At 46.4% G+C, this 21,427-nt stretch overlaps 1 protein-coding gene across 2 annotated transcripts in view; it reads right to left on the bottom strand.

The window, feature by feature from the left end:
• Positions 1–562: 562 nt before the first annotated feature.
• Positions 563–21,427, bottom strand: part of Erg (ETS transcription factor ERG) — a 99,806-nt gene continuing 78,941 nt past the window's right edge. Inside the window, exons 5-10 of one of the 2 annotated variants that reach the window (XM_059277314.1) lie at positions 20,719–20,799; positions 18,852–18,923; positions 11,298–11,366; positions 10,642–10,698; positions 10,041–10,088; positions 563–2,471 (exon numbers count right to left, since the gene is read on the bottom strand). In XM_059277314.1, the coding sequence (XP_059133297.1) occupies positions 1,951–2,471; positions 10,041–10,088; positions 10,642–10,698; positions 11,298–11,366; positions 18,852–18,923; positions 20,719–20,799 (848 nt within the window). In that variant the 3' untranslated portion in view covers positions 563–1,950. The remainder of the gene's footprint in view (positions 2,472–10,040; positions 10,089–10,641; positions 10,699–11,297; positions 11,367–18,851; positions 18,924–20,718; positions 20,800–21,427) is intronic. The other variant, XM_059277315.1, reaches the window with a different exon arrangement.

The raw sequence follows: 21,427 nt of genomic DNA, 5'->3' as shown, positions 1-21,427 counted from the left end.
ATCTTGCCATAGCTGGGATTATAGGAGTGGGCCACCACACCTGACATTTTACATAGCTTCTAGTGATCAATCTCAGGTCCTCATGCTTACAAGGCAAGTGCTTTAGCGTGACCATCTGCTTGGCCATCCCTTGATACTTTGGAACAGGATCCTGCAGCTGCCCATGACTGATTTACCAAGGATGAGAAAATCTGGCTTAACAAGGGCTTGTTCATCACTCAACAAACATTTTATGAACATGACAATAATCTGGGGGACCAGTGGCCAGTGCAGAACTGGAATTACTCAGTGATAATCAGTCCAAAGAGGCTGAAGGGACAGTCATGGAGGCTCCAGGGTGAAACCTTTGCTCTTTCTGCTGTAGAATTGGATGAAGATGAGAAAGAGTGGGCTCTTGGGAGTCAAGAGGTCCATGCTGCTTGTGTGTGTAACACTCTATCTGTATTACTCCCATCTGCTTAAGTTCTGGGACAATGACTATAACACAAATCCATAAGCTTCAGCTCAGATTTCTGCTGGCAACCGTTCATCAGTAAAGAAGTGCAACCCGAGACCCCTGCCATTCTGGATCGCCATGAGAGGCCAAGCTCATTTTATTACATACATTCTGCATCTAAGAACTAGTAACTTCATATTGTAAACATTAAGCATTACAGAGTTAAAATTCAAGGCCACATCATATCATTGATTGTCTCCTTTTTTGTGTGTGGTGTGTCTTTGGCTGGCCGAGGTCAACTCGTAGTGTATAAATGCATAAGTTATATAATTATTATATAAAAAGAAAAAACCCATTGACTTGTAGACTTCGTTCTGACGAACGCACAGCGTTCGCGACTCATTAAGGAAAACTGGAGCCCACCTACCCACAATGCCTGCTTGGTCTCTCTGACTGTGGCGGCCACACAGGTCGCCTCTCGACTGCTCCCATGAAGGACAAAGCCTCCACCAAATGCAGAGGTCCTGAACTTTTTTTGAATATTAGACAATTCCAGTTACAACTTTCTTTTCACAGAGACATATTTTTGGTTTTGAATACTACTGCTCCCAGTCCTCCATAAAACTGTGAACTTTCTTTCAACACCGACAGCATCAAACATCACGATTCATGCTCTTTGGTCCCAAGATGTCCTACATTCAGCTTTGATGGCTTGAGTAATTGCCTTCTGTTCCTTTCCTCCTCTTTATCCTCCTCTTCTTCCTCCTCCTCTCTTTCTCCTCCACTCCTTCCCACAACCCCTCCTCCTCTACTTCCACCTCTCTCATTTTTTTCTATAATCACATACTCACACACCAGACACGTGCCCTGCCCACCACATGGCTCACAGTTCTCATAATACTGAAAAGGAGATGAGACTTTGGGTCATCTTCACAGTTTGACAGACCTGGTATCTCTCTATCAAATGGAAAGAATCTGACTTCATCCCAAACAGCAAATGCCAGCCAAGAAAATCCACAGTGTGGTTTGTGGAGGGGCTGCAATCTTTCTTGTCTTACTTCGTTTTGATATGTTTCTAAACACAGGTAGTTTCCCTTCAAATGACATTCTAAATGGTATGTTAGGCCAAGACTGTGTGACTGTTATCTCTAGTGCTTTCACTGAGTCCTGGTTGGTACAAGCAAGGTCCCACACTCTACACTTTGTACACTACTTAAGGCCACTTTCTTTGGCAGTTTGTCCTTATCATGTCATGCTTTTCTACATACAATGTCTTTGACAAGGGGGGACCACAGGTTATACGTCCATGTACATTATATTTTGAGCTTCCTCTATTTCTGTAGTAATACTTGGGTGACGCCCACCCTCCCCTGTGAGTCTTTGGTTTCCAGCTTCCTTCCCCAGCTCTGGTCAACCTTTTTCATTCCTCATGAGGCACTTCCGATGTGTGTTCTCTGAGCTTGTGGTGACTGCTAGGTGATTGTACACTGTTGGGAAAGGCCTCCCTCTGGTCTCTAGTAGTAAGTACCCAGGTGAGACGGCATATGGCTGGCCGGGAGCCTAGTGTTCGGGTAAATGCCCCCAGTTGGTGAATTCCAGTACGGGTTTGGGGCCGCGAAGAAACTAGACGATGTGACTGGGAGGGCTGGAGGGTGCGGAGCCACAAAGTTCATCTTCTGGGGGTGGGCGTGATAGGAGCCCATGTATGGGAGGTCAGAGGGGTACTTGTACAGGGATGATTCGGGAGGGTGGGGCTGCAGGGCCTGCGCGATCCCGTGGAAGTCAAACTTGTAGGCATAGCGCTTCCCGTGCACTTTGGTCATGATGTTCTTGTCGTAGTAGTAGCGGAGGGCGCGGCTGAGTTTATCATAGTTCATATTGGGCTTGCTCTTCCGCTCCCCCCAGCGCCGTGCCACCTCATCAGGGTCTGTCATCTTGAATTCCCCGTTGGTACCTTCCCAGGTGATGCAGTTGGAGTTCGAGCTGTCAGATAGGAGTTCTAGCAGGAACTGCCACAGCTGGATCTGGCCACTACCTAATGACGGGGAAGGACACAAAGCCAGTGAGAGCCAAGCACAGGAGAGTCACTCCTCAATGCAGACTTCCTGGATCAGGTCTGGTCCCCAACCCCCAACCCAGATCTCTGCTCCTGGGCTGCTGGTGCTTTTGTCTCTTGGCTGCTCACCTCTCCAGAGAGCAAACCTTGGCTAGACAGGAGCTGGTCCACACCCACATATTCCAGGTCACATTGATGAGGGGGAACTACAGGACATCCTAATTCTGTTTGCTGCTTGTGACCCTTGGCTCCTTAGGGACCACACGGCACATGAAGGCTCAAGGAGGCTGGAAGCTGCTTCAGCTTTTCTACTGCCCAACGCTGCTTCCTCCTGAGAATGAACCCTGAAGGAACTATTCCTGGAGTGTCCTCATTTCTGTCTCCACTTCTAAGGAACTTGTCCTTGAATGACAGTCCCTGATCACTCTCAGGATGGCCTCATAGACCCAAGTTCTCCACACAAAAAGGAGAACACACATAGGGCAAAGTTCAGGGAGGTTCCTTTCACTTCAGACATCTTTCAAAGAGCAACCGGGTCACACTGGTTTTGGGGGAATGAATGAGCTACTTTTTCCCCCCATTTTTGTGAGGCAGAAAAGGTTACGGATGGCAATAATAGCCCAACATCATTTATATTGGCTGGGTCAAGTGAAATAACAAAAGCCAGGTTTAGGAAATGAACATCTACAAGTTCATGGAAAATCAAACAGAGAACGGAAGTAAACCCTGTTATTTCTAACGTAACATCTGGCTGGTGCTCAGACCAATTCTGCCAGAACTTTCCCCAACACAGAATTAACCCACTCAAAATGAGGAAGTTTTGAGAAAGAACCGGCTCTGTTTCAAACCAGATCACCCATTTCCAGTCCTGGGGCAAAGAGAGGCTGGCTCAAAGAACTCAGTGTGTGTGTGTGTGTGTGTGTGTGTGTGTGTGTGTGTGTGTGTGTGTGCGCGCGCTTGTACGTATGGGTGTTTGTGGGTGTGGATATGTGTGCATATATATATTATATATATAATATATATAGAGAGAGAGGTAAGAAAAAGACATTTGGTGATGTTGTCTCAGTGTTTTAAGACAGGCTTTCTTGTTAGCTTGGAGTTTACCCATTAGCCTTGGCTGCCTGGCCAATGAGTCCCAAAGATCCACTTACCCACACCACTAGGATTATCAGTGTTCACAACCACACTGAGGTTTTTGGTTTTTTGGTTTTCTTTCTTTCCTTCTCTCTATCTTTCTTCCTTTTTTTCTTTTACACAGGTTCTGGAGATCAAACTCAGTTCCTCATGTTTCCAGGGCAAGCACTTGGCTGACTGAACCCTCTCTGACCCTCATGACTTTTCAGAGAACAACCTAAGCAAATCACTCTAGCCACCATGTTACATTGCTCCAGGGGATCTCTGGATGTGTAGAGGGACCCAGTATGTCCTGAACAAGGTTTGCCCTCCCTCTTCCCTCCATGGTTGGGCCATTCTGCTTTATCCCTTGGCTATCCACTTCTCCAGAGGGAAACCCTTGCTGGATAAGAGCATAGCTATGCCCAGACAGTCCAGGCCAGACTGACAGTCCTGTTCTGTCTACTGTTTGTGCTCCATAGCTGCTTAGCGAAAGTTATGTCCAGTACTAAGAGAAACAAAGTTAACTAGCACAGATTTGAGTTTTAAAAGTGAGTGGGAGGCAGATATTTCTTCCCAGCCTCCAGGGCAGTGCACTGCCTTGGGCTCATTACCAGAAATATTATCTTTTATGATACGATAAGTAATGTGAATAGATGTGATCAATGATTATAGTAACTTGGACAATCATCCGTTCAGGGAATTGATGGGATGTAAAATTCAATGATGAATTTGCTTTCTCTGAACCCTTCCCACTAGCCCCCCTCTACACACTGTCTAATCCTTGTCTCTATGTAGGCTCCATGGAAATGGGGGGGTCTGTGGATCCACCCAGCGATGCAGCAGTATCGTGAGAAAGATCAGCCTCTTTTCACTATATTCTGGAAAGGGTTGTTTTCAGTCAAGCGACACATTTGAAATGTATTAACAGCTTGTAGCTTGTCGGAATGGAAGCCTGTGCTGTTTTTGGAGCTACACATACAAACTGTTCTCAATCAAGGGCTGTTGCCTCCAACATCTCATTAATATGCATTGAAAAATATAAAAGATGGAACGAGAGAACCATATGGTTTTAGTATATATATTGTAACCAAAGGATTAAAACTTGAAAAAAGAATTCCATGGATGACCTGGGAATAGGAGAAGCTGTGAGTTTTGGGTTTAACAGTCTAACATATGCCTCACTCTAAACATGGACAGTTGCTGGAAAATAAATATTTAGTGTCAGCTTCCTCCCATAGGGAGAGAGCCACTCTACAGATTTCATACAAATACACAGACCAAATAACACTTGGTATCTGTTCAAACATTGGCATCATCTTTGGGAATGTGTCCCTCACCCACTTCCCTTATGAGCATGTGTAGGAGGGAAGCAGTAGGGGAAAATTGTCTGTCTCCCTCGCTTCTGAAGAACCAGAAAACATGCAAGCTCTACATGCATGGCTGGAAGCTCAAAGCTCAGAGGACAAATGAGCTCACATCGCCCTAGGCTGTTCACTTTACTCATTAGATAGAAAGACAAAGGGCTCAGGACTGACCGAGCCTGCCAAGCCTTCCCACTGGCCTCCAAACCTGAAGAAGAAACTAGCTGTAAAAAAAAAAAATCAACAAACGCTTAAGTAAACACTATTAACAGAAGCAGTCCATCAATCCCTAAATCACTTAGGCCACACATGTTCTCACTGAGCAAGAGTTCTCAAGGATACGATGGGGGGTCGGGGTACTGAGAAATCATCACTGGGTAAATTAAGTGACCTACTGTCAGCCAAAAATTCTGAAGTAATTTATTAAATTGCTATTATTGCTCTTACTGTGATGGTCATCATGTGATGAGGTGCAGTAGAATATAGAGTAGGACTCTGACAAGAAGTGTAATGACGGTTCAGGGAGTCTAAATGTGGCTTGGGTCACTCACCAGCCAAAACAATGAGGAAAAACAAGATTGTTGCTGGGGAGAGAGCTCAGCACTTGCCACACAAATGTGAGGACTGAAGTTCAGATGCCCAGAGCCTATGCAAATACCAGGTAGGGACAGTCTCCGTCTGTAATTCCAGCATCCTTCTCACTGTCGGGCTGGAGGCAGCCAATGCAGTTGACCACTCAGGACCACCACCCTGGCCAGGCAGAAGCTTGGAATGGGGCCATTCTCAGAGTTTGATTTCATCCTGAAGTTCACAGGGAGCTAGGCACTACTGTAAACGCTCACGTGTGACCGTGTGTTTAATCCCCGCAACATCATGTTTAGCCTACAGGAAAGCTGAGACAACACAGGTGCACACAGACGGACTGACCTTTATGCCCAACGTCAGCAGAGGTCAAACTTCTTGGTCCTACATAGACCAGAACTCTGTAGCCCAGTATCTACACACACCTCCGCAGCCTCCTGGTCCTTCCTAGGCTGTCTTCCCTTGGGCCTACAAATGGTTGGGCACTCGCCTGAAAGTAACAGATGCCTACTTCTAACAACTGACAAAACTATTCTGAGATGGCTCTGACCCTTTTCAAGGCGTTGAGTGTATCTTCATACCCACTACTTCAGAATTCCGGGACGGACCTCAAGAAAAGTTCTTCCACAGAAAAGAACTTGGACTCCATCATAGGTACTCAGTGCTCAGCAGTTCTGATGGAATGTAAAAGGGCTGGTGGCTCATCACTGATGCATGAGGTGGGGATGCCAGGACACACCTTTCTCAGCAGGAGAAATAGTATTCTAAGCACACACCAAATGCATATTTGGAATGGAGATATTGGAACGTCCACACACTGACATCACCTTATGCATTCATATGCATGACAAGGCTTTGAGAGGGGACTCAGCTGTTGAAAGAATGGGCTGCTCCTCTAGCATCCTAAGGTATCTTTACTAGATAAGTGTGTTTCTTGGAGAGAGAAAATAGTTGGTTCTTGTTTCTTAATTCAATCCATTAATCAGCATTCTTTAGATGCACTGAAATCATCTACATTTAAGAAAAACATATAAAGGGGTTTGTTATTTCCTATGAATGTGTTAGCTGGTGTTTTATTTCTGCTGAATTATTGGATTTCTTTTCCTGACACCATATTGGTTTTGAAGGTTTAATGAGAAGTGTGAAATTCAAAAAATTATCTCTGTACATAGGCATTGTTTTTAATTTTTAAAATCAAATTTGGGTGGGGAAGGAGTGTTGAGGATTGAACCCGAGGCTTCCCAAATAATAGGTAAGTGTTCTACATTTGAGCTACACATCCAGACACATATCCTCAGCCTTCTTTTGACATTTTATTTTGAGACAGTGCCTCACTAAATTGTTCAGGCTGGCCTTGAACTTGTGACTCTCCTGACTCAGCTTTTCTAGTAGCTAGAAGTCACTGACTTCTGAGGATTAATTTATCAGAGAATAGAGATACTCAAACAAGAAGCATTTTACTAAACAAAAGATGGGGATATTCTGGGGTCAAAGACCACGTGAACCAACTGGCTCAGAGCCTGGGGGTGTATGACGGGAAGTCTCTTTCCTTGAAAACTAATTGAGTCTCTTGACTATCAATCAAAGGCTGGATTCTGTCATCGCCCAGGTCCCGCAGGAATGGTCTCAGCATAGGAAATGTGGTCCTTGGCACTGGACACCAGGACCATGGACCTGTGATGCCTCAGGATGTTGCTCCTAGGCCCAGGGTGTGCTTCCATCTCCTGGCTCTGACTTGGCATCCTTGCCTACAGACAGCATCCCAGGATACAGCTCACAGGAGGAGAAGGGGGCACCCTGAAAGCAGGCACTTAGCTTAGGAACAAATGACTCCCTTTGGCTCCATTTTCTAAACAAGCTGAGCAGTCCCTTTGCGCGGGGACAAGGACATTATGGGCATGAGCAGAAAGGCTGGAATGGTCTTGCCTAATGCAGCTTGCCACTGTCCTCCTCCTCCTTCCTCTTCTTGCTCTAATGCCTTGTCTGCCTTCCCTTTCTTCCTCCTCCTCCTCTGCCTTCTCTCCCTCATCCTCATCCTCCAAACCTTGACAGCTGTACACCTAAATCAAAGTGTTTCCTTTCTTACCCACAGCTCATGTTTTCAAAGCTTCCCTCCTCCCCTCAAGCTCATCTTCCAGAAGTGTTGGGGGAAAGAAAACAAAAATCAGACACTTGGTTCCAGACTGAGCCTCCTTCCTGTTTGGCTGTGACCCAGGGGAAGCTCTTTGACCTCAAAGGGCCTCTGGCTCCTCTTCTACAGGATGGAGATAACAATGTCGTGGGCCATACAAAGCCTGGAGGGGAACCACAGGTGTAAACACTCCCTGTGAGGCAGCCACCATGTGGATACTTAGTTATCACTACCTCCAAACACAGCCATGCAAAACCTTCATGTGTGTATGCATGTGCACTCATGTGAGTGAGTGCAGGTGCACACAGCCAGATGTACGTGTGGAAGTGGGAGAATAACCCTGGGTGTCTGTCTTGCCGTCCACCTTGCTTGAGGCATCTGTGGTTCACAGCTGTGTATGCCAAGCTGTCCCCGTGAGCTCCTGGGGATTGTCTGGTTTCAGCCTCCCCTCTTGCAACAGGGGGACTAGAAACACACAGGATTCATACACATCTGACTTTTATGTGGTGCTGGGGATTCCCCACTGCACAGGAAGCACCTTGCCCACTGGATGGTCTCCCCAGCCGCATGGCTACTATGGTCGTTAGAATAGCTATGAGACAGTTACGAGGAAGGCTGAAGGGGACAAGGAGGGACTGCTTGGAAGCCCTGGCCACTCCGTGGTTGGCCACAGAATAGACAACGGGCTGTGATTCCATGGGCTAGAGATCATTGGATCTACCTGTGCCCATCTCTCCACTGGGTGACAGATCCCTGGGGCCAACTGTATCTTGTCATCTCAGGGATGAACTAGTAAGCACATAAGGTGCTGGGCACCATTCTGTTTAGCCCTGGGCTAAAACAATGAAGAAAACAGCCCCTTCTGTTTGCAGAGATGCTTCGAACATATTTACGGAATTAATCAGCATTAATCAAAATTTCATGGCAGACTCCGTCGTTCAATCATGACGGTATTTCAGGTTCTCCGAGAATGGACTCTCTTGTGGGGATGTGTGCAATGATGGCATCTGAAGCTTTGTGTTTTCCAACCCCTGTTTGGCTTAAGGTTCATGAAACAGAAATCCCAGCCTGCATTTGCAGTGTGGCTGTGACATCTTGACACCGAATTTACAGCTGAGAATATGAAGCAGATGCCATGGAACCCTGGAGTTCGTGCCAGCACAGCTGGTTCTGATCTGAATACAAACAGAACAAGCTCGTTGGCACCAAAATGTGAGGACAGGTGATGGGTCTCCGCCAGGTATCGTGAGGAGTCTGTTTTCCTCCTGCGTCTGAGTTCAGAAATACATCCTCACAGTTGACTATAATTGGAGTCTGATGGTTGTAAGATTATCTTTTTTAAAATACTGGTTATTGGATCTGGTTTGTGACAGGTTGAATTATGTCCCCTAAAATTCATATATTGAAATCCGAGTTTCAGTAGCTCTGAAAGTGACCTGTTTTTTAGAGACAAGGGTTTTACAGAGGTTATTAAACAGACTAAGAACACTGAAGAGGGCCATACTCCAGTATGCTGGGATCCTTATTCCAGAATGACTGGTATCTTTTAAAAAAGGAAATGTCCCAGACTGAGGAGATGTCTCTGAGTCTGATCTTCAGAACCTAGATTTTTAAAAGCCAAGCTACAGCACATGATGAGACAGAGACAGATCGATTCTTGGGACTCACTGAACAGCTGGTCTAGCCTACCTACAGAATCCCAGGCCAGTGAGAGAGCCTGTCTTAAAAAACAGATAGATGGTGTGATACTGTCTGGATTGTTACCCTAACCCTCAAGGTTATCCTCTAGCTTCCATATACATGTACAATCACACCCACATGGGCACACAGACACAGACACACACACAGTCACATACATACACACACACACACACACACACACACACACACACACACACACACACGGGGTGAGGTATGGACACAGAAGCATAGAGAGGAAAGACAATTAAATGAAACACAGGAAGATGATGCCATCCAAGCCAGGGTGAAAGGCCCAGAGCAAATTCTTTCCTCATAACTCAGAAGCTCCCAGCCACCAGCCTCAGATTTCCAGCCTTCAGAGTTATGTCAATGCACTGATGTTATTGAGCCAACACAGGCTGTGTTACTTTGTTGCCACAACCCCAGAGAAACATTATAAGTTCAATTAGGTTATAAATTTCCTTGCTGAAGCTAAAAACCTTAATTTATAACCTGATCCATTTTTTTTTTCAATAAAGGCAAATAAAATAGTTCAGTGAGATGAGACGTGAAGACCAAGTTTCTCAGTTGGAAGAGTTTCTCACCAGTACAAGTTCTCCTTCGGAAATTGTCCCAATTCTAAAGTAACTGTAGAGCAGATCACAAGTGGCAACTCACCTGGATTAGCAAGGCGGCTGCTGGTGGGTCCCAAAATCTGGTAAGGATCTATGAGAGAAGAAAACAAGTCAGATCTGGGAGACGGGCAGGGGTCTGGTACGATGCAACTTCCGGCTGACAGAATTGTGTGCAGAGGTGAGGATGCTCCCTGCCCCCCATTTTCCTGCTTCTACCTCCTACATGAGGTGAGGTGTCACACCAGACCTCAGGGGAGCATTATAGCTCCCCACCACCAACCCATAGCCCTCACTATGCCAGGATCTAAGTGGGGCAGTGCTGAGCCTGGCGCCACATGGGCCAGGTTGTTCAAGGTCAGCATTCCATTGCATTTCCACCCTGACAGACACAGACACCTACAACCATGGGACATCAAAGCAACGGAACCCACAGATCCCAAGGGCACAGCCTCCAGCAACGAGAACAGTTTGCTCACATTCAACTCACAGGCCTTAGAGATGGTTTAGTAAAATCCTTTCAACTGAGACCTCATCTTACATACATGACAGTTATGAAGTTCATTTTAAAGAGGGCACACTTTAAAGACCCCCAGCTAAGCCTGTAACCTTTTTTTAGGGCTCCCAAGATGGCTTCTGAAACACACCTAACTGAGGACGCTGATCTTCAGTTTTGGGCACTGTGGAAGGAGATGGCTGAGCAGCTGAAAAACAAAACAAAACAAACAAACAAACAAAAAGAACAAAAAAGGACAATTAGCCACAACTCAGATTGGGCTGCATGTCTTTGATGTTTTTCACTTATAATCAATTAATTGTCAGCATGGTAATCTTATTCTACAACAAGAAGCATTTGTGGTAAGAAGAAACTGCCCCCTCTAATGACATTAAATATAAACATTCTAAAACGTTTCTCATGATTTAAACGATCTACTGTAGCCATTACTTCTAAACATAATGAAGAGAAACTTGAGCTGGCTTACAAAAGAGAATGAAATTAACTATGGTGTAAAATAAAGTGCCAGGGAAGAAGTGGAGCCCCGCGGAGCCCCGTGAGAGGAAGCAGCAGTTAGCTCACCAGCGTGTAAACAAACCCCATTTGTCCCCAGTGAGAATCACTGTTCCATTCACTTCTCAAACAAAAAGAGCTGCGCTTAAAGATCACACACGTTTTGTCGCCAACGGAAGGACCGCTCTGCATGTTGCAAAGATCACAGATCAACCACTAAAACTACAACTGACCCTGGCTATAGTCACCCCTGCCCTGTGACACAGCTCAAGGCAGTGGGGGCTGAGCTGGTACCTTTGGACTGGGGGGCGGGGTGGCCATGGCCGGTCCAGGCTGTTCTCCTGGGAGGCTCATAAGGTAAATCTGCAAAAAAGAGATAAATGGACTAAAGAAAAACACAGCCTTTTTTTTTTTTTTTAAATAACAGATTTGTTTCTTAGCATAAATACTGACATAATATAAAAAAAAATCAATGTAGGTTTTACCTATACATTGCACTTTGCATATTTTATATAGTTGTATGTATATTTTATTGATCTAAATAAAACTCTCATTTTCATTTAGCTGAAAACTATCATTGGTAGACTCTTCTAGACTTTGCTTGTGTGTGTGTTATATATGTATTATATATGGGCAGGTGCACCTGCGTGTGGAGGCTAGAGAGGCCAACCTTGGATATTGTCCTCCAGTGCCATTCACATCACTGTTTTGTGTTTTTCAGCTTTTGTCATTGGGGTTCATCTGGGGCTCACTGATTTAGCTAAGCTGCAAAGGCACATGTCACCAGGTGCAGATCTCTATGCGGAAACTGGGATCAAACTCAGGCCCCCCAAAACAAGCACCTGACAGCTGAGGCAGCTCCCAGGCCCCTCCTGCTCACTCTCCTAAAGCCTCTTCCTATGATCAGAAATGGAGATCACAGGACCTCTTTCACAGGCAGACTTACCACAGGACTGGTCAGAATCTACACTTACATCATCTTCAGAACTCAGAGCCCACACCTGATAGGAATCCATCGGTTCTTGCCTGGGATCACCCCAAATCTACCCAGCGACATTCACGCTCCTGCTGTCTGCCCTCTACTTGGGAATGAGAGCCGCTTTCTTAACCTCCTGTGAGCCACTCCCTAGGCTCCCTCCACTTCCCCTTGACAATCTTACCCACTGACATCCTCAGTCTTAATCGGCTTAGTTGTTTTTCAAAAGGACCCTCTTTCTTGCTTCCTACGAGAATTTAGTATCTCTCTAAAATGAATTGCATGAAACAAATTCAGGACTGAAAGGATTGTCCTACGACACATCGACATAAATACGTGCCAATTATTTTTATTTATACATAATTTGTGCCAGGGACGGCCATTACCCACTGCACTTGCAAATTTAGTAACTACAGTTCTGCGTTCTCAACGGAGGTTCTGTCACTGAGGCTCTTGTCACACCAAGCTTTTAGGTCATTTCAGCTTTCTTTCAGAAATATATCCCACAATCATTATTTTCCTCCCTCTTATTAACCATGTATACAGGGAAGCTACTTCTACATGTAATTAGATTACACAACCGTCTCAAAACTGCGATCTAGGTGTGGTGGTTCAGGCCTGTGAGTCCAGCACCTGGGAAGTAGAGGCAAGAAAATCAGCTCAGAGTCCTCATCAGTTGCACAGACTATTTGAGGCCAGCCTCGGTTACATGCCCTGCTACCTCAAAACAAACTAGATCTAGGTGTGAAGGCTTGTGTCTGTAATCCTGGCACTTGAAAGGCTGAGGCAGGAGGATTGCTGTAAGTTCAAGACCAGTCTGGGCTCCAGGGTAAGATGCTCTCTTGGAACAAAAGCAAAACTTTAAATGAATTTTAAAACAAAACTCCCTTGGTTGGTGGGTCTTGGTTCAATGTCAAGCACCACTCTAGACCACCTGAAAGCCACGGCCACGTAATCCGGCAGGCTTGCTGCTGCCACACAACAGGGGATGGCCACGGAATTCTCACTTGGAGGACGGAGTGGTGCAATTATTTTGGGTCTCTCTTTAAGTAAATCATTTAAGCTTACTCAAAACTGGCAATCTGGTGGATCAGCTTTCAAAGACCCCCACCATGCTGCCGGGTGTGTGCCCCTTCCTATGTTCACATCCCGAAGAGAACGACGTGAAACCCAACACAGAAAGGCCTTAATTCAATCAGTCTGTTTGGCTGCCCCCATCGCAACTGGTGTGGTCTGTGAAATTCTACCCTCCTGGGCTTCGGAAAGTCAGACAGTTTTCCGTTTTAAAACCCCACTATTGCTCATTCTCTTGGGGGCACTTTTGCATTCTGGGACCTTCAGCTTTTCTAGAGTTGGGATGGCATGTGGGAATGAAATCTGTAACTGCAATCAATTTACAACTAAATTCCGTCTTACATCTCTGGAAACATTTTGAAAACATATTCTCAACCTGTTTCGGTTTTCTTTCTAAAATGAAAATAATAAAGGCAGGACATGGGGGCAGAATTCAGTGAGATGGCCGAGTAGGCAAAGGGGCTTCCTTCCAAGCCTTGTTACCTGACATGGACCCCCAGAATCTGCAGGGTAGAAGGAGAGAGTCAACTCAGCTAAGCTGTCCCCTGATTTCCACGTGGCATGTGTACATCCCCACCCACACCTCAAAATAAATAAAACGTAGTAATATTTATTTTTTAAAAGCTGGTTAACCAGAGTTTTATGACAGAAATCATTCTAGGAAGAAAGTCAGTAAGTGAGATATCCCACCTACTTCAGAGGCAGACAGATACACCAACAAAGGCCGATTTACCAAATAAAAATGGTGGTGTCACAGAAGTGTGTTCCATGGATCATCAACCAAAGACACACTTGAGGGTTAGGAACGCAGACTCTAACCCTGGACTTACAGAGTAAAGCCAGAAGCCCGCTCAGGTCCCAGACCACTCACACGCATGTTGAAGTGTGCAAAAGCCAGCTCCAGAGAATTTCTACTCTAAGAGTTCCTCTAAAATTCACCATTCTCAAAGATAATGACTTCAGGAATGCTAGCCAGACTATGCAGATCTAACTACAACTGTAGAACAGTCTGGTATGGAAAGGTTCTAAAGGGGCCCATGGGACCTGAGCTAGAAGGCAGGTGAAGTACCCGAGAGCCCTGAGTTTCTCAACTACACCCAGAAAAGCACTGGTTGTGAAATGTGGCTGGAAAAAGAACACTAACCATCACACTAGAACTAATATTTGGAAGCTCTTTATTCATAAAATCCTTTGAAAGATGAATAGCCATGTCCCACCCTCCCCTGGAAATAACAACCACCAGACTGAGTTTAATTTTCAGCCAAGTATTTGAGATGTTTGCATGGACAAGTGATTAACATGTTCGCAAACACACTGCCCTGGTAGATACGCGGGTCTTGTTTTCTTTCATGAGAGTCTCTGCCAATATTTCCTTATCAGCCACTGGTCACACACTGTGACACTAAGCCCCCTCCTGTGGCAGATGACCTCGGGAAATGCTGACCTTGGAAATTTCTGGGGATGAGGAACAATCAGGATGGCGGCAGAGCCAGCATCACATATGTCTACCCCTGACTGCTTAGAAGACCACTACCCATGAGCCTCTGCTGCCCAGCCTGATAGAAAAGCATAGGCTTTTAATTTAAAATATATATATGTAAAATTTTACATTTAAATTTGGTGAGCAGCCTAATGCCCATTCCCCCCCCCCCCGAGTTGTCTTTTCAAAGTAATTAGCTTACACATTTGTGCACAGGAAGTCACTTTATGGCATTCACTCTGCTCTTGTAGCTGTTGAAAATGATTGGCAAGCCTGAACCTTATTAAAGCAATCTCATGGGCAGCTTTGGATGGCTATCGAAACATGGTATATGCCATGAACCATATGAAAACAACAACATTGGAGATACAAAGTGGGGGAGGCTTGTCTGGCTGTGCAGACCCCCACACAGAGCAGCTTGTGTGTTTTGGGGGAGCTGAGATCAGTTCCTAATCCTGAATGAGGTCCTTTCTACCACATTCTTCCTAAGACATCAGAGGATCATTCCAGCATCCTGTCCCCCTCCCCAGTGAGGGTAAGTTCTACTAAGCTGCATTCTCCATTGGCTCAGATCACTGGAGGGGGCTTGCCAGCTCCTGTGACCTCCACAGAGTCACTTTGCATTTTAAAGGACCAGGACTTGGCTCTCCAGAACATTCTCCCTCATTCTGCAGAATCTATACCAGGCCTGTAAGATGTCTCTGGTGATCCCCTGGAGGAAGGAAGGAGATGGGAAGGAACGGATGGGCCTCCTCTCACGCATTTGAAGCTAATGAGGAAGACATGGCAGTAAGTCGGAGAGAGTTACTGCCTAGAACCAATCTGCAAAGCTCTGGAAAACAGGAATTTTTAGATTCAGCCTTCGGGTAATTAACCTGCACTCTTCTTCATCCAGATCTTCCTAAATTCTTCTTCACCCCTGTATCAACACCTATAGACCATGTTTGTGGATGATGATCATGTGCTTTTAACTATGCTTACAAGTCTCTGTGGCTGTATAGGAACTTGGACAAGCAAAGAATGCAATAAGCCAACTGCTAAGGGCCGAGGTTTACAGAGCACCCAACTGAGGGGTACAGCTGTGGGCTCACCTAGCTCAGTCATGCTCAGCAGCAACACATTTCAGAGCTTCATGGAGGAATCCCCCCAGAGGCACCAGCTTCAAAGTCACACTCCACACAAAGCTGTGTGTGGCAGCTACACACTCCAATTACTTTTGGTGACACCCTGGGTGTGTATCATACTATCATCGAGCTATCATGGTGATGGAGGAGGAAAGGAACAGCCTGCCTGATGTCTTCCATGTAATAGGCCAGATTTCCCATGACCAGCTCATAAAAGGACAGGCTAGGAAGCATATCATAAGGTCACACAGCCCAATGAGATTCTGTGGCTGGTGCCTGTCTCTGACTTTGACACTTTAAACTGAAACCTCAAGGGTCTGTAGCTTCAAAAGAAACAGACTCGGGGGAGGAAAATGGTTTGTACAGAGGAGCTGGGGAGAAGGGTTTTGGGTGATTGTAACAAAAGAATGGTCACCAAATCACAGAACACACAAGATGTGCCAGCATCCTGGTAGGGGACCAATCCAGGTGCTCATTCAACAAAGAGGAGGGGAAGAAGCTGTGGTCTTAATGTAGAACTGTGGAAAGCAAAGCCACAAGCACGGAAGAGATGGTTATGGCACAGAGGTGGGAGGGGAACGGAGCCCATGGGTCGGGAACGGCCTGTGGGTGCATGGCTCTCGGATGAATAAACTTTTGCAGAAGTGCGGTCATAAAAAAAGATGGAAGGGATGGAGGAGGGAGGGAGGGAGAGAGGGAGGGAGGGAGGGGGGAGGGGGGGAGAGAGGGAGGGAGGGAGGGAGGGGGGGAGGGGGGGAGGGAGGGAGGGAGGGAGGGAGGGAGGGAAAGAAGGCAGGAAGGCAGGAAGGCAGGGAGGCAGGAAGGCAGGGAGGGAGGGAAGGAGGGTGGGTAGGTAGACTGGGGGTGGTAACTCAGAAGTAGGTGACTGGAGGCAGAGGGAAAGGAGGTCAAGTGGGGAGGAAGCATTTGGCAGCAGGATTCAGAGGACAGTGGGTGTGAATGGAGGCATCCTGCAAAAAGGATGAGAATGCCATCTCATCTGATCTTGTGAAACACAGAAGTCTTGTGGTTTTTCTGGTTTTGTTGATCTGTTTTGACTTTTTCTTGCAGGGACCCTGGTGAAATGGCTCTAGTGTAGAGAAGGTGGAAGAGAGTCTAAATGGACTAGTGAAGTGGAAGGGAGTCTAAATGGACTAGTGAAGTGGAAGGGAGTCTAAATGGACTAGTGACCGAAGTCTGGCTTGCTCTGAGGTGCCTACCAGCGTCTGTCCCTCACACTGAATTAGAGAAATGAAGTGGGCATGGACACACAAAGGACAGGAATGTGAGTCTTTGCCACCAGACTCTCAAGAAGCCCCCGCCCCACCCTGGAGAGGTCCTCCCTGCCTTGCTGGGTGTGTGCCTTTCTTCACAGGCTACCTCCGTCTGCTCTGTTTGAACCCCCCTGCTGCTACCTGTTGCACCCCCTTTGGATTTTTTAATTGGTTCAGAAAATGAACGCAGACAGTCACACCACCACCCTACAAGCGAAGTTGCGACAGGGCCCCTTGTCCTGTCTCGCCAACCACAGCGGCTCACAAACCCTGGCCTTGAAATCCAGCCAGCAGCATTCCTGAGGTGACTTTAAACAAACATAGTTTTTAAATTGGCTAATCAATCTTAAAGGCCAAATGTTCTGCGGGGAGCTTTTACTTATTTTTAGCTATGGGTAGAAGCATTTTTGAAAGAGCCCCGGAATCATTCACGTCCATTCACACCCTCCCTTGTGTGTCCGTCCCACAAGATGCACTTGTAGGTAGCAAGGTCAGAAAGTCCCGGAGCCAGGGAAAGGGCACGCCTCTGCCCTTCATTCTCAATGCTCTTGGTGGCATTCTTTGGGGCCATCTGAGTTAACTGTAGACACTGGATCTGTTCCATTACTTTACTGATCTCTAACATGACAGGGGGCTTTAGCTGGGCATTTTCACGTAGTTTCTAGGAACAAAGAAGTAAGCTTTCTCTCTCAGGCCAGAGAAGCTACAGAGTGTGGTCAAGGGTACGAAAGCACTCCAGAAAGTGTCCCTGTCACCACCATTCAGCCAGCCCCCAACCCTAGTTTGTCTTCCTCCCTCAAAAGAAAGAGCTTCCGAGCCTGGGGACCAGGTCAGCTAGACTCATGCAGGCTGGACGTGTAAAGAGTCATGGAGAGGCAGCCTGGATGGGGGAAGACATGTATGCTGGACTAAGGCAGGAGTATGGGAAATCCACTGTGCTTCCTGGAACTAGGATTCCCTCAGTGTTCACGACAGCATGAGGAATTCTAACACACAGGGTGGTCATGGCCCCCACGAGGGGTGGTGTTTAAGAGTGATAGATCCCTAGTTCACGGTGTCCTCTCCTCCCTGCCCAGTTCCCTGAAGGCCTCCTGGTTGTGTTCACACGGGTCAGACTCCTTCCATTCCCAGGCCTCCAGACTCCAGGCAGCGCCTCTGTTGCCTGCTCTAGTGCTTAATCTGAATCACTGATTAAGCACTAGCTCTGGCTCCAGGTAACACCACTGAATTATCTTCTAGAACTTTGTGCTAAACCTTCCTACCAGCTTACTGCAACTACCCCTTGCCAGACGCCAACAAGGCTCTCAACCAGCCACAAACCTTGTGGAATGTGCAAGCGAGCATTCTGAAGAGATATAGTGCTTGGAGTCTGGTTCAGCTTTCCTTTCCCAGAGGCTAACTCTGTGACTGGCATTAGATAAATGTTTATTTTTACATGAACGATATGTAAATTAATTACCTAATTAAATCATCAGAAAAGACATAAAGTATGACTCTGATGTAAATATTAGATGCTGGATGCTTCCCCTCTGAGAAATGGGAGGTAAGAATCAGTCGCTACTGATTTTGGAATTGCTCTCCCCTCAGAAGGGATAGACAGATTGCACATCAATCCTTCCCTTAACTTGATGGTACAAGGGGCTCCTATCTTAGGCGCTGGCCCAAATATTCAAAGCTACTACGTAAGGCCCTTATCTGTTTCTGACTCCACGGCTTGTCCCCCTCTACTGTGGTCTCTGAACGCAGCAATCCAACTGCATTTTGGTTGCACATCAACAGGGACAGGGAAAAGACTGACTGCAAGGCACTGCATTTCAGGTCCAAGACATGCTCCTGGGGTCATGGGCTGCGGTCCTGGGTCTAAACTGGACATCTGGGAGTCTCTCAATGAAGGAATCCCGCGGGGGTGTGTTAGCGTACCTGGCCTAGTTGTAATTCTTTGCGTAGCTTCGGGATATACTGAAGTATTTGGGAATATAAAAGCTGCACCCCCTGCAGACAAAAGGAAAGACACAGTGTGAAGGTCCTTTGTGGTGACTGTTCACCTGAACATCTGTGCTAACCGACCTCACCTGGAATGTTAGGAGAGGCCCTGCAATGTCAGTAGAGTTCTGGGTAAAGAGGAGCCCTGGGTCAGACTCTTGGATCCTGAATGTGAACACGAGTCTCCCGTGTGCTTTGTTTATTATTTTTTTTGTAAGCTTCTTGATGGATCCCCACTGTGTCCCACCAGCGATCTTATTTTATTAAGATCTATTCATGGCATGGCTATTTACTTACTACTAATCATATATGAGTCACAAAATATCTTAACAGATCTTGGAAAGCAGATCTCGGAAACATTTATACAAATTTTTCCTAACACTCTATGGCGTGTATTCAGAATTAATCTATATCTCTATTCAAATACATGATTCTCCTTATTTTCCTCAATCAGTGGTCATCTCCCCAGATGAGGAAATTTCCCCTTTGGCATTAAGTCCTTTGGAAACTTCATCATCCTTGTCTTTGCATTGCCTCTATGTGTAGCTACAGTAAAACTATGAACTCTGAACTTCTGTGGAACACTTAGTCACTGTTTAGAATTTAGAATTTCTAAATGAACATGATGTGAGAATCCCTGTGTAGCTCAGAGAAGGGGATGGCTCTTTGCTAATTTTGGCCACAAGGTCATTAGCAGGCTGATATGTGTGATGCATGCAGACTGAGAAGGAACAGGTTAAAGAGCTTCACGTGACGTCAAAAGCATCCTGTTGGGACACCGAAGACTAAGGCAAACCAGTTGTTTATTATAAATAAAGAACTGAGGCTCGGTTCATATGAGATTGGACACTTTAAAACAAAAGGAGAGTATTTTGTAAGTTGTTGTCTTGCTCAGCTGGGGAGACCCATGGTCGGACTGGCTGGCTGGCTTACGAGGAGTCAGAGCTTTCCCGGCACTTGCTGCTGTCCGCCCTAGCTGGGCCCTGGGAGGACATGGTAGGGAGTAGTCCTAGGCTAACCCAGTAGGTGAGCAGCAAGTGGCCATGTATCCACCAGTGACACCACCAGGAGGGGAAGATCTGTCTATGGAACATGAGTAACACATTTATCCACAGAGAACCCCAAGCAAACTGAGAGCAGGAGGGGAAGTTAGGCATGATCAAGTGCCTTGGTTAAGCCCTGCTGGACTCAGGCATGCAACAGACACACACGTAGAACCTGGAGTCAGAGACAGGAAGGAAGGTGCTGGATTAGGGGCCGGTTTTATATTCTCTGAAGTGGTGGCAGAGTTTCCCTGGGAATAAAGGTTTGAAAAGAGCAGGAAATATTCCTTCCATGGCCCTGTGCAAACATACAAATCTGTGCAGAAGATTAAGTCAAGGCAAGTCCAATAGCCCAAAACTGTCTGAGAAACACCAAAGAGTCTTAGAAAACACTGCTTTAGGAATGGAAATGGAGAACAACAGACCCGTGGGGGTCGGGGGGAACCGTATACCAGGGAGCTTTTCATCTCCACAGGCAACAGGACTGGTGGATGGATTGGGACTAACAGTGGGACATGTTGGGGGATTTGTACAATTGGTCCCAAAACAAAACAAAACACAACACAACAAAAACAAAAATGCTCTCATGGCTAAGGAGGTTGTGGTGGAAATAACAGGAAGTGATACCCAACAGTCTCACCGTCCTTCACTTCTGCATCTGCCTTCTAACCTCTAACCTCTAACCTGTGCATTTCATTTGAAAGCATGCATCTAGAGACAGCAACCTATGTTCGTCCTGGGGTGGGAAAGGCTAGCATTACCTGTGTTTCTAGCATGCATTAACCGTGGAGAGTTTTGTAAAGCCTTATCCACGTCATCGGAAGTCAAATGTGGAAGGGGAGCTACAAAACAAAACAGAGTCAACGTTGAGATGGAAAGACAGAGAATGACCTTTCTTAAAAACAAACGGAGTCCAAAGGAAAAGAAAGGAAAACATACCTCCCTACCCTCACCTAGGGGTGCTGGAACTATCTAAACCCCGGACACTGGTGAATGAGATAAATATGAAAAGGGACGACTTCATACAGGAGAGAAGGGCACCTAGGGAGTCACCCACCTGCTTGTATTTGGGATCCTTTTGGACCATGCTCAGAGCTGCCATCACTACAGCATGCAGCAATCTTCTGACTTATGCCTATACTGACCAATATGCCACCTATCAATAGTGTGTTCAGGTTGGAGGGGGGAGGGGCTTCCCACGGCTCTCACGAGGATAACTCCCCACACTCCCGTCCAGGAGGAGTCTTTTCTGCCTTCTAGTCTGGAACGTCATAAAAAATACTGAGTGTGTGGCTACTTCTCCACAACATTCCATTTTCCTGGTCTCGGGAACGCAGGAGGAGGAGAATGCTGCTACCTTGTCCCCAGCAGAGACTGTGGTGTTCGTCTACATCACGAAGCTCTAAGCTCTATTATGTGGTCCTCTCAGGTCGGACATGGGCATTGAGTGAGAGCAAGGGGATGCTGGGG

This window comes from Peromyscus eremicus, chromosome 12 (assembly GCF_949786415.1).
Source record: "Peromyscus eremicus chromosome 12, PerEre_H2_v1, whole genome shotgun sequence".
Taxonomy (NCBI): domain Eukaryota; kingdom Metazoa; phylum Chordata; class Mammalia; order Rodentia; family Cricetidae; genus Peromyscus; species Peromyscus eremicus.
The sequence above is the reverse complement of the archived record's forward strand: the minus strand, read 5'-3'. Positions and strand labels throughout refer to the sequence as shown.